At 39.0% G+C, this 13,058-nt stretch overlaps 1 protein-coding gene and 1 pseudogene across 2 annotated transcripts in view; one reads left to right on the forward strand and one right to left on the reverse strand.

Moving 5' to 3' along the window:
* The window catches only part of TPC1 (two-pore channel 1), a 49,009-nt gene that overhangs the window by 17,645 nt on the left and 18,306 nt on the right, over positions 1 to 13,058 (forward strand). For both annotated transcript variants that reach the window (XM_088516369.1, XM_059593216.2), the window contains exons 8-10: positions 1,933 to 2,038; positions 2,234 to 2,311; positions 10,270 to 10,331. In XM_088516369.1, the coding sequence (XP_088372495.1) occupies positions 1,933 to 2,038; positions 2,234 to 2,311; positions 10,270 to 10,331 (246 nt within the window). The remainder of the gene's footprint in view (positions 1 to 1,932; positions 2,039 to 2,233; positions 2,312 to 10,269; positions 10,332 to 13,058) is intronic.
* On the reverse strand, positions 5,211 to 7,648 carry LOC148585321 (uncharacterized; annotated as a pseudogene).

The following is a 13,058-nucleotide window of genomic DNA, read 5'->3' on the forward strand; positions in this document are numbered from 1 at the left end:
CAGCTTGCCGCTGGTAAACTGAGAATCGTCCATTTATACAATCTTTGCATGAAAGTATTTCATACTCATTTTGAAGCTGTTAAACCTTTGATTAGTTCTATTGTGGTAGGAATGATAAAACACAAACCTGTTTTTAGGTTCAATTGTACGTGGGTCTTCCATGTGCTTTCTGTTTGTGATGATGCAACTGTTTGACTTGTGCAGGATCTTTAGCTTTTCAGAACTTCATTAGGATTTCCAAAGTTATCTTGTTTGTAATTTGTTGTGAAACATGTTTATGGATGGTTGGATTTTTCAAATAGGAACTTGGATATGGAATTACAGATTCAGCTCCAAAGAGCGTTAGTAAGCATTTGTCCCAATAACTCTAAGAGCACGTTTGGTACAATGATGAATCCTTAGGAATAGCAATGAGTATGATTAGGAATACAAGAAGCTGGAACATAATGACCATTCATATTCTTTCGTTTAGTGACAACACAGGAATGACCAAATTTTCTCATTGGAATTGAATCAAATTTCCAAAAATACCCTAGCTCTAAAAATGGTTTATCCAGAAAACTTTTTTATTTTTTTGGGGACCCAAAAAAAAATTAATTCATTCCCCATGTGTTATCTTTTGACGTACATGTTATTCATGTGGTTGTCATTCGGGCATTAAACAATGAGCCTTGATATTAATGTTGAATATTATCGTACACAATCTAAGTTTCCAAAAGATTAGATTTTAGGATGTTGCAGTCATTTTTTTCCTTAAAGAATTTAGCCTTGTAAAATTATATGATCTTAAAATGGTTCTGAATTTTCTAGGTGTTTGCTGTTTTTGATTATAATGTTATTTCAGGTTTGTGAAAACATCTTGAAGTTGCACCACTTGTATTGAATTATTAGATATGCTAGCCAATAAGCTATATTGCTCACGTAATTAATACATTTCTTCCTGTAAGAATAATAGTATAATATTGTAACAAATTTTCTCTTTGTGAGGTAAAATTGGCTGTGTCATGATCTAATCACCTTGAGGATTGCACTGGTTATACTTTACCCTTTTTTGTTTTCCATATAATAAAGGGTGTTTTAAAATAGAATGATCCGGAAAGCTATTTCCACATTTTCCTAAGTAGGCTACTTCGAAAGTAGGGAATAGCCAGAGTAGGCTATTTCGAAAGTAGGGAATAGCCAGACTTTTGAGAGTATCTATGTAACGCCCAAGAAAAACCGGGGCGTTACAATCTATCTATTTGATAAGCTAGCTCTCTCTCCCTCTCCCCGCAGGTGCGGTATCTTGGTATCTGGGTATAAGCTTAAACTTTTGTCACTGAGATTTTTTATTTTTTTTTTGATTGGTTGTCTGCATTGTGCAGTATCCTTTTTACTCTTTTTTCTGGAATTTTTAGTCCTTTTAATTTTAGAATTTTAGCCTTCTTTGGGATGTGTCATATACTTGTCTTGTTACCTTTTTGGCCTTTTATGATTACAAGATTCATTAAATATGGTACGAGGAGTAGAATGACCAATGCATATGTAAGATGAGACGGGTCAGCAGGAGGGATAATTAGTAAGTCAACAATCTACATCAGAACTGTTTAGGAACCTTGAGGTGAATCCTGTCTTATTATGGTAAACTCAGGATATGCCTTTTCTCTTCAAAAAAACAGAAGGCTTTCTGTAATATGCCTGCCCTTTGTCTTTTTTAGAAGTACTTCTAGTGAATTAGCATTTCTCTTGAAGTTTACTATAGCTTTTACTTTCTCTTTCCTTTTATTTGTTTTTTGTTTTTCCTTTTGTTTTCACATTTCTGTTGTTTCCTCATGCATTGTCGCTAGAACCATGATATATCTTCATTGATATTTCTGTTTTTTGGAGTCTTGAAATTTCTATTGATGACATATAAACCTTGATCTAATGTTTCTTCATACTGTCTTTTTTAAGGGCTTCGCGATGGTATTCTCTGTTTTTTGTTCTCTATGTGCTATTGGGGGTCTACTTTGTCACCAGTTTGATTCTTGCTGTTGTATACGACAGCTTCAAAAGTCAGGTATTGTTCACTTCATCTTCGAAGCTGCTCTTGTAAGCATGAAGAATAAGATGCAACTATTTTATCTGTGTTCATCTATTCAATTCAACTGCTGCCATATTATTGTTTACTAATGTTTCAGATATGACTATGTTTAGTTGCTTCTTTGTTCTTAAAAAGTACATAAATGGACATGTTTACATCTGTTTGTTGTAGCTTGCCAAACAAATTTCTGAGATGGACTCTATGAGGAGAAGAATGTTGGAGAAAGCTTTTAATCTCATAGATACACATGTAAGTATGGTGGTCACTGACCGGTTAACTCTCCTCTTAGCATGCTTCTGCAACAATCTTTGATTATATTCTTGATCTACTCCTCATGAAGGATATATTTCTCCCTTGTACCTGTCATTCAATTTTTCTTTTCTAAACTTGGTTTTTAATTTTAGACAACCTTATGTTAATAGTACTCGTTATATCTTGAAGGGCATTTTTGCTTCTAGACTCCAGAGAGAAATGATCTTTGTTTGACACAAGAGAGAAGAACTTCGATCCTACAGCTTTAACAAAACCACCTGCATCATAGTGTTCAGGGGCTTGGGTTATACATGATTTCTGTAATGTTAACGAGTGGTGTTGGAGAATGATTGGCTCTAAGAACTTAAGCTATTAGGAAGGAATCTCTAGATCTCACAAACACATGAATCCTTACGAGCATTAGCCTGTCAACAGTGAACTAAATGGGTAAGCCTTGCATGTGTAGAACTGAATCAAATAATTGGAAAGGGCTCACCAAGACTTGAACTAAGGACTTCAAGACAACTAGATTCTAATTCCATGGAACCATCAGTCTCAAAAACTTACACTATTGGGAAGTGGGCCAACAATGTTTCACGCTCACATACACACTAATGCTGAAGGTGGAATACAATTTTTTCTTGTTTTAGACAGTTTATTCGAACTCTCAATAGCCTCTTGCTCTATTGGTGTCCTTGCTGATTCTCTATGTACCTCAACATTTGTGATTGGGATTTCAAAGCACCATCTGCTCTGTTGGGATAAAGTGTAGATTAAGGATATGATGAGGGACACATTTAAAGATATCTTATCATATGCAGTCAAGAGTTATGAATGCATTGGTATAGAAGAGTATTTTTATTTAAGTTGAAGGCAGCAAAGGGCAAGTGGAATGCCCAAGAGGACATAAATAGACTAGACTATAAATGCAGTGCTAAAAGGCATGATTGCCAGGGCAACTAAAAGTTCATTACTTTGGTGTAGTCTTTTTAGGTGAGTTTAGTTCACTATAAGATAGTAAATGCTTGTGAAAACTGAATGAATGTTAACTTAATGGTGACAGAGTACTCGATCAGCTGTTATAGCTATAAAGTTGAATTTTGGATTTGCACCAAAAATCAAGGTGTCAACTTTTTAGTTGATCGAACTTTGGGAGTGTTTCTGAAAAAATCTAGTTAAAACAAAAATGAAAGTAAATAAACAGACTCCAAATACACCTAGGGGGGTGAATAGGTGTATATCACAAATAATGCGGGATTAAAATTAACCACATGCAAACAGTCAAGCACCAAAAATATGTGAAGCAATTGTAGTCTTGTATATTGGACAGAATAGAATAATGGAATAGAGTAGGCTGTCAATCATCACACAGCCACACTCCCCTCATACTGCATATATATATGAACCAACATAGAGTACAAAGACCAAAATACCCATACAATATATTATTCTAACACTCCCCCTCAAGATGGAGCATATATATCATATAAGTCCAGCTTGGAACAAATAAACTCTAACTGCTTCCGACACAAGGGTTTTGTAAACATATCAGCTAACTGATCTCCAGACTTCACGAACAGTGTAGATATATCGCCATTGAGTATCTTATCTCGAACAAAGTGACAGTCAACCTCAATATGCTTGGTTCTTTCATGAAAGACAGAATTAGATGCAGTATGTATTGCAGCTTGATTATCACAAAATAATGGGATAGGAGTAGGAGTGGCAAATCCGATCTCTTGGAGAAAGAGTTGTAACCATGTCAATTCACTAGTAGTGTTAGACATTGCCCTGTATTCTGCCTCGGCACTGGACCGTGCTACCACCGTCTGTTTCTTACTTTTCCAAGTTACTAGATTACCACCCAAGAAAGTACAATATCCTGTAGTAGATCGCCTATCTGAGGGAGAACCAGCCCAATCTGCATCAGTAAACCCTTCTACCCGAAGGTGTCAATTCGGTCTATACAATATCTCAAGGCCAGGAGCTCTTTTCAAATATCGAATAATACGAGTAACAGCTTCCCAATGTGAAACCCTAGGAGCCTCCAAAAACTGACTGACAACACCAACTCCATATGAGATGTCTGGTCAATGGTCAGGTAATTCAACTTTCCAACTAAGCGACGATACCTACCAGGATCTTCAAACAATCCCCCTTCATCTTTTACTAATTTTTGATTAGGATCCATTAGAGTGTCAATAGGACGAGCACTCAGAAGACCCGTCTCTTCTAACAAATCAAGTACATATTTTCTTTGGGATAAATTGATACCTGTTTGGGATCTAGCAACTTCAATCCCCAAAAAATATCTTAGTTTTCACAAATCTTTTGTTTGAAACTTCTGTTGTAAAAACAATTTCAACCGAGCAATGCCTCCTGAATCATTACTTGTAATCACGATGTCATCCACATATACCACAAGGAGAATATGACCAGCACTTGTATGCAAGTGAAATACTGAATGATCTGTCTGACATTGCTGAAGACCAAACTCCATAACTGCCGCTGAGAACTTCCCAAACTATGCCCGTGGAGATTGCTTGAGACCGTACAAAACCTTTTTTAATTTACAGACACAACCCTGATACTCCCCCTGAGCAACAAACCCAGGTGGTTGCTCCATATAAACTTCCTCGTGCAGATCCCCATGTAAAAAGGCATTTTTGACATCCAATTGAAATAAGGGCCAAGCCAAATTAGAAGCCAAAGAAATAAGAATACGGACGGAGGAGATTTTGGCAACTGGAGAAAATGTCTCATCATAATCAATACCATATGTTTGTGTATAACCCTTAGCAACCAAACGAGCTTTCAACCGTTCAACTGAACCATCAGGATTAAACTTAACCGTGTAAACCCATTTGCAACCAACAGGCTTCTTAGTAGGTGGTAATCAAACAAGCTCCCGCGTACCATTTTGATGCAAGGCCTTCATTTCCAATTCCATAGCTTGCCTCCAACCAGAGTCAGATAAAGCATCATGCACTGTCTTTGGGGTGGAAACAATAGAAAGATGGGAAATAAAGCAAGAATAGAAAGGAGACAAAGAACTAGTAGATACAAATTGACTGATAGGATGTGCAATAGTGCAAGAATGTGTACCTTTTCTTAGGGTAATGGGCAAGGAATCAGATGCAGGTGACAGCGGATCTGAAGACGGGATGGATGATGGTGGAGGTGCAGGAGCTAATGGACGTGGCCTACGTGTATAAACCTGGAGAGGAGCAAAAGAGCATGGAGGCAACACGACAGACTCAAAGAGATATGGAACAGGCAGCCGAACAGACGTGACATTGGGCTCAAGGGTAGACACTTCGAAAGACGCATCAACAGGAAAATAGGCAAGAGACTCAACAAATGTGACATCAGCGCTAGTAAAGTAGCGACGAAGAACAGAACTATAACAACGATATCTTTTATGAGTTGTGGAATAACCAAGGAAGACACATTTAGTAGAGCGAGGATCAAGTTTATCATAGTCAGGACCCAAGTTATGAACATAACAAACACACCCAAAGATCTTTAGTGGTAAGGCAAACAGAGGTGAAGAAGAGTACAAGAGTGAATGAGGAGAAACACCATCTAAGACCGAGGAGGGCATCCGATTAATGAGATAACAAGCAGTGAGGACTGCCTCACTCCAAAAATGTTTGGGCACATGCATATGAAACAAGAGACAACGTGCAACATCCAATAAATGAGGATTCTTACGTTCAGCCACACCATTTTGTTGTGGAGTGTGAGCACATGAGGTTTGATGGATAATGCCTTTATCAGACAAATAAGTGGCAAAAGAACTAGATGTGTATTCTTTGGCATTATCAGAACGCAAGATACGAGTTTTTTGAGAAAATTGAGTCTTAATCATATTACGAAACATTTGGAAGACAGAAAATAACTCGGAACGATTTTTCATTAAAAATAACCAAGTCATACGGGAAAAATCATCCATGAATGTTACAAAATAATGAAATTTATTGGACTCGATCTTCATAGGACCCCATACATCAGAATGAACTAACTCAAAAGGACGAGAAACTCGACTAACAACTCTTGACGGAAAAGAAACACGATGGTGTTTGCCAAGCTGACACGCTTCGCACGACACAGACAACTCATGACAGAGACTTGGGACTTGATGCTTCAACGCAGGAAGGGAAGGATGACCAAGGTGACAATGCCACTGAAGAGCCGAACTTGATGACTGCAAAGCACGAGAGGGAAATGAAGGTGAGAGATCCAGATAATATAGGCCACCAACTTCATGCCCACTAACAATCATCCTCCGCGTCTTGAGATCCTGAAAAATGCAGAAAGAAGGATAAAAACTAACAGAACAGTTAAGAGCTTTGGTAATTTTACTAATGGATAATAAAGTAAACGGAAAACCGGGAACATATAAAACTCCAACCACTCAATATCTGGACTCAGATGTGTATGGCCAGAGCCGGCTACAATAGAAAGGGAACCATTAGCGAGAGTGACACTGTGGGGTGCAGTAACAGGATGATAATCAAAGAGAGAAGTAGATGAACCAGTCATATGTTCATTGGCACCGGAATCAATAATCCATGGGTCGCGAGTGGAGGATAAGAGACAGTGAGATGCAGTACCTGACTGAGCAAGAGTAGCAGTGGAAGTGGAGGTGGCCCGCTTATGAGCCAAAAATTGAGCATACTCATCTTTCAGAATGGAGATAAGATCATAATCCGGAGTAGAACTTGAACTAGCAGGTGGTCCAGAAATAGCTGGAGAATCCTCGAAAGAAACAGCCTGATTGGCAAAACTGGGTGGTTTGCCATGTAAATCCCAACAAGAATTCACCGAATGATTAGGACGGCCACAATGAGTACATTTGCGATGCTCACGACTACCAGGTCGACCACCGCCTCGAGAGTCATGGCCACCACGAACACCACGACCTCCTCGACCACCACGATACCCACCAAAATTGCCACAGGTAGCAACAAAAGCAAGGCGCTCACCAGTACGCTCAGAACTCATCTGAGAGCCATGGTCAGTGAGAGTAGCACGTTGAATCCGAGAAAAGACTTCTGGAAGTGAGGGAAGGTCAGAACCACCCAAAATCTGCGCACGAACCGACTCAAACTCGATTTTCAAACCAAGAAGGAACCGAACCACATCCACATCTTGACGTTGCTTTTCCATTTTCTTCAAGTCCGTAGAGAGTGGTTGGTACAAGTTTCTTTAATCACAAATGGCCACAACATGGTTGTAATACTCATCCACAGTTTGAGTACCTTGTTCAAGCCCAAAATATTGTTTACACACTTCATAAATCCGAGTGATTTTCCCAGTTCCAGAGTACATGTGACTGAGATGATCCAAATGTCCTTGGCAGTGGGTAAGTAGATCGACAAAGGAGCCATAATATCAATCAACAAAGGAGCAAAGACTCCACCACAGTAACACAACAAATAAGTAGGAGAACAACCATCAAAACTAATTGAAAGACCCCAATTCAACACTGCAACAATGCTGGAAAATGGCAAAAACCAGCTCAACCAATGCCAATCAGTAAAATAGTGAGAAAGAGAGAGGAACCAGTGTAAATACGGCAAAAAAAAAAAAAACTTCGCCGGAGCCTCGCTGGAGCTTCGCTGGAGACGGTCCACACTCACCAAAAGCAGCAGACCACTCCGAAAATACCAAAACTGAACCCACAAAATGAATCGATGACAAAAAGTAACCTTTTTTTTGTGTTTTTGTTTTTCAACTCTTAAGAAATTTTTTTCCCGATGACCACCATGTACGCCGGCCACCTTGTGCGTCACCAACCAGCACAGACCACGTCGAGACCCACACTCATACTTCCTGACAGATCGCACACCCCAACACAGACGACGAAAAGCTTGACGGCGGCGATGACGACGACATCACACCCCTAAGGACGATGATATCGACGCCATCTACCCCCGTTCATGGGCATGAAGCCCAACCAGAATCCTGTATTCAATTGTTTTTTTTATTTTTTGAGAAAAGAGAAGAAAAAAAAAATGGAAAATATGGAGCGTGTACGAGAGAATTGTTACTGCTCTGATACCATGTAGTCTTGTATATTGGACAGAATAGAATAATGGAATAGAGTAGGCTGTCAATCATCACACAGCCACACTCCCCTCATACTGCATATATATATATATATATATATATATATATATATATATATTAACCAACATAGAGTACAAAGACCAAAATACCCATACAATATATTTTTCTAACAGCAATAAAGCAAATGACTCAAGTATTTTTGGTGATGAAGTGGAAACCAAGAAGAACCTCTTAAAGGAAAAACCACTCCGGGGCAGCGGACCCAAGAAATTGTTTACTATAAAAGGAGGAAATACAAGTTGCTCACACTTACAAAACCTTTGTAGTTGACACAAACACCGTCTAGACAAGTGACCCTTCTTGCCCGACTACCGCGGTAGTCCTCCCCAGAACCTCTGGTACCCCTTCTATCGATTTCCCTTGCCAGAACCTTTGACAAGCTGCAAGTTACCTTAACCATTTACAAACAAAAGTAGCTGAAATGAATTTACAGCACAACTCTAAGAGAGTATAGAGACTAAGCTCACTACATAAAACCTCTCTTAGCACCCACGAAAAACTTCACTCAAACACTTAAGATTTTTCTCTCAATTTCGTGTTCTGACCTCTGTTTTTCCTGATTCAAATGAGCTGCAGAGTGCTCAATTTATAGGCAGAATCGAGTGCCAAATCAGCATGCAATAAATGCTGTTTCTGACTGGCCGTCCGGACGATGCGGCAGCGACATGTGGAAAGCTTTTTGACAAACTGGCGAGTTTTGAATGCGCAATGCTGACTTTTGACCATAGGCCGTCTGGACGGGCTGAGAGGCCGTTCGGATGGACTAGCATTTATGGCACCGATCAGTGATTCCCGGGGAGCATTAAATTTGTTGGAGAAAAATTCAATGCGCTTTGGACTTGAATCTGTCCGGATGGCAATAAGGTTCCGTCCGGACGGCCTAGCAGTGAATGCTGCAGCGCTGTGTCTCCCGGAGAACAATAAATGTGTCGGCCAGATTTTTCAACTTGGTTTGACATTTTTGGCATGGAAACTCCCTCCGGACACGGAGAACAATAAATGTGTCGGCCAGATTTTTCAACGCGGTTTGACATTTTTGGCATGGAAGCTTCCTCCTTCCGGATGGCCTGCATTAACTGCACCGAACACTGCATTAAATATGTTGGACAACTTTTTCAATGTCGTTGACTGATCGGCTGCTTCCTCAAAGCTTCGTCCGTCCGGACAGCCTTGTGTCCGTCCGGATGGCCTGCGCACTGGCTTCCCCAACACTGCTCCAATGTGTCTCTTATTCTGGAAATTCCATCCAGTCTTGATCAACAGTTCCGATCGATATGCGTTTGTGGTCCGATTGAGCTGAAACTTTACAGGGATGTTCAAGACACGTGAATCCTCATTGTGAACGGTGGAGATTGGATTCTGAGCATTCTATATCAGTGTTTTAACCCGTGGACAGTAGCCTCTGGTGGAGGACGAACGGACAACACTGACCTCTCCTAAAACTGCTGCAAAGTGCTCCTACTGCGCCTGGAGATGCCAAATTACATGTGGAATGCAATTAAAATGTTTTGATCACTGAAAAAGGCCAATTACATATTTGACAAAAATATCTAACAAAAAAGATGGAAGAAAAAATTGGTGTGAATGCCTCCTTGGGAGTGGATAATTCATTATTTGCGTCAAGTGTTTGATGAATTGTTTAGAGTGATATAGAAAATCTCATATGTTCTTGCTTGGAAAATATTGGAGGTTTGCCTTCCTGGCATCATGATTATTTGATTATTTAGCTTAATTTCTCCGGCATTTAAATATGGTTGCCTTTGTAATTTTTGACATTAAATATTTATTTATTTTTGAGTCACTTTTTTGTGCTTTAACAGAATCGTGGATTTCTTGATAAAGAGCAATGTATTAAACTGTTTGAGGAACTGAATGCATACAGGTATTAATGGTAGCACTCTCTTTAACATGATTTCAGAGTTATTTTCTTTTACCATTCCATTGTTGTGTCTTTTTTTGAAGTCCTGTTGGTTACTAGAAGGATGAGAATGAATGTGTCCTCCTTTCTTTATTGGAGCCAAGCGAAGTACTCCTGTCCTCCTAGAATTACAAAGAACAGCTTTAGGAAACAATCACTAAGAATGCTTTCTTATGCGGCAGTGGAATGTTATACAGCTATCTGGTTTTGGTTTTTGTAAATGTTCTACCGTCCCAGTTTCTAATAAAACAAATACGTATTCTTTTCTCTACTTAATTCCATTTTTCATAATAACTCTTCAGCTTCGAACTGCTTTCCTTCCTCTTTTGCCAATGAACAGTGCATGACAGTAGGCTGTAAATAATCCAATGTTTTTGAAGGTGTAATAGGAACTGAATTTTTTTTTTTTTAATCTACTGTTCTGCCCTCTCTGAGTTGCGAGAGAAAGGAAAACTCATAATGAGGAACAGGAAGAACCCCACTTTTTTTTTCCAAATAATTGTGTAGATTTTCCAGCTTTCAGTTTTTCAAATTACAGATAATAGTTTACATTTTTTAAATTCAGGTAGAAGAAAATATTATTAACTTTACCTGAGACATTTCAAAGCTCCTCTGCTTTCCATAAATGAAGGTTCTAGCCCTTGGCCAACTTTCTGGTAGTTTAATACAACTCACCCACATGCATGGGATTGAATATGAAGGTCCACCCTTCACCTGTAGGGGAAGAAGATGTCATTTGGTCCAAGAATCATTGCATGCCTGCTCAACTTTCACCTTGTATAATATGCTTATTAATATGTGAGATCCTATTACGAGTTACTTCCCAGTGTTTTTATAAAGAAAATACTTGGATTCATATGCTTTTTGTTCAAAATTTATCCAGAGAGTAGGAAGGCGCTAAGTAGTAGTTATTGGAGGATTTTAAGTTTTTATTATAAAATCCATTGTGCAAACTTTTGTCTGTGGCAATTGAAATTCTTGCACGATTGTGCTTTCCTAACTACTCTTAGTCATATAGTTGCAACTTTTCCAGATCCTCTGAAAATATGAAATCAAAACTAGTATCCTCTCAGCTTGTCAATTTTAATGATCAGTTTTATCTATACCTTCATTACTTTGATATCGCTGCTTTCTGAAGTAAATATGCATAAGGAACCTTGCAGTCAGAGCCTTGATTGTGGACCCCATCATGCAGTCATGGCTTTGAAGTGAAGAGCTACTTTAACTTTTTACAGCCCGCTCCGCATTGCTTTCTTCACTTGGACAGCAATTTTGGGTAAAATCCTCACGATTGATAATCAAAGAAGGTGGTGGGTCTTATTCCTGTTAATTAGTTTTGCCCACGCGAGGAGACTGTAAATCACCTGCTCCTCGATTGTGAGTTTACTAGTAATCTTTGGTACCTTGTTCTAAACTTATTCGGAATTTTGTGGGTCATGCCTAGCAATATCCTAGGAGTGCTACATTGTTGGAAGACTCAAGGACGGAGACATTTTAATGAGGCCATATGGAAAGTTATTCTTGCATTATTAATGTGGAGCATTTGAAGAGAAAGAAATTGGCGCCTATTTGAGGACTGCGAGTCTAATGTGCTTTGTTTAAGATCCTCCTTGAGATCTTTCCTACATTGGGCTGTAACTTATGTTCCTAATTTCTCCTCAAATCTTGTAGGTATTTTTAACTCTTTAAATTTCAGACACCATTAGAGTGGTTGTATGCGGTGGTAAATTTTTGAATTTTTTTTTGTCCCTGCCCACCCCTCCAAAAATTTTTGAAAAATTTTTTTTCTAAGGGTATTTTTTTAGTTTTCTTGTCCCTAACCCCTACTCCTCCTTCTCCCACCTCTACTCTTCTTCTTTTGCCCCTCCTAATACAAACTCCTAGATCTACCACTGGTTGTATCTCTTGTATACTTTTTGTGTACGAGGGTTTTGCCTTTTCTTCTAATAAATTATTTTTTTTGATAAGTAACCATTAGTCTTATTGAAAGCGTAAGGCGCCACAAAGTACGCTAGAAGTATACAAAGAGGATCACCTAACTAGAAGGGGAAAAACATACGCTATAGTCCAGAGATACAAGGTATGGAAACAAGAGGATAAAATGAACAAGAGGATAAAATGTCCCCGGAGGACTTCTCCAAGTCCTCAAAGCACCTATTATTTCTCTCTCTTCATAAACATAAAAAAAAAACAAGTAGGCACCATATTTCAGACCACAGCACTCCCCCCCCCCCCCCAGTTCCTGAAGACCACCAACAGGCTAGCAACTCGAAAACCCGTCTAGGCATCACCCACGATAACCCAAAACGACCAAAAAAGGCACTCCACAAAGCAAACGCTACCTCACAATGAAGAAGAAGATAATCCACCGTCTCCTTACTCTTCTTGCATATATAACATCTGTTCACCACAATCACATGTCGCTTCCTAAAGTTATCTAGGGTTAGAATTTTGCTCAAAGCCGCCAACCACGCAAAGAAAACCGCCCTTGGAGGAGCCTGTGTACATACTACCAGTTTCATCCTCTAAAATAGATCCATTGACTTTAAACAATTTCTTAAGTAAACAATCTCTTGACTTTCTGTTGTCCAATCATGGAATCCTTCTTTTCAGACCACTTAAAAGTGTAAGGATGATTTATATTTCACCATTCGCAGAATATTTTTTCAAACAAATTATTCTAATAAATGA

The sequence above is a fragment of the Corylus avellana genome, chromosome 5, assembly GCF_965113065.1.
Source record: "Corylus avellana chromosome 5, dhCorAvel1.hap1.2, whole genome shotgun sequence".
NCBI lineage: Eukaryota > Viridiplantae > Streptophyta > Magnoliopsida > Fagales > Betulaceae > Corylus > Corylus avellana.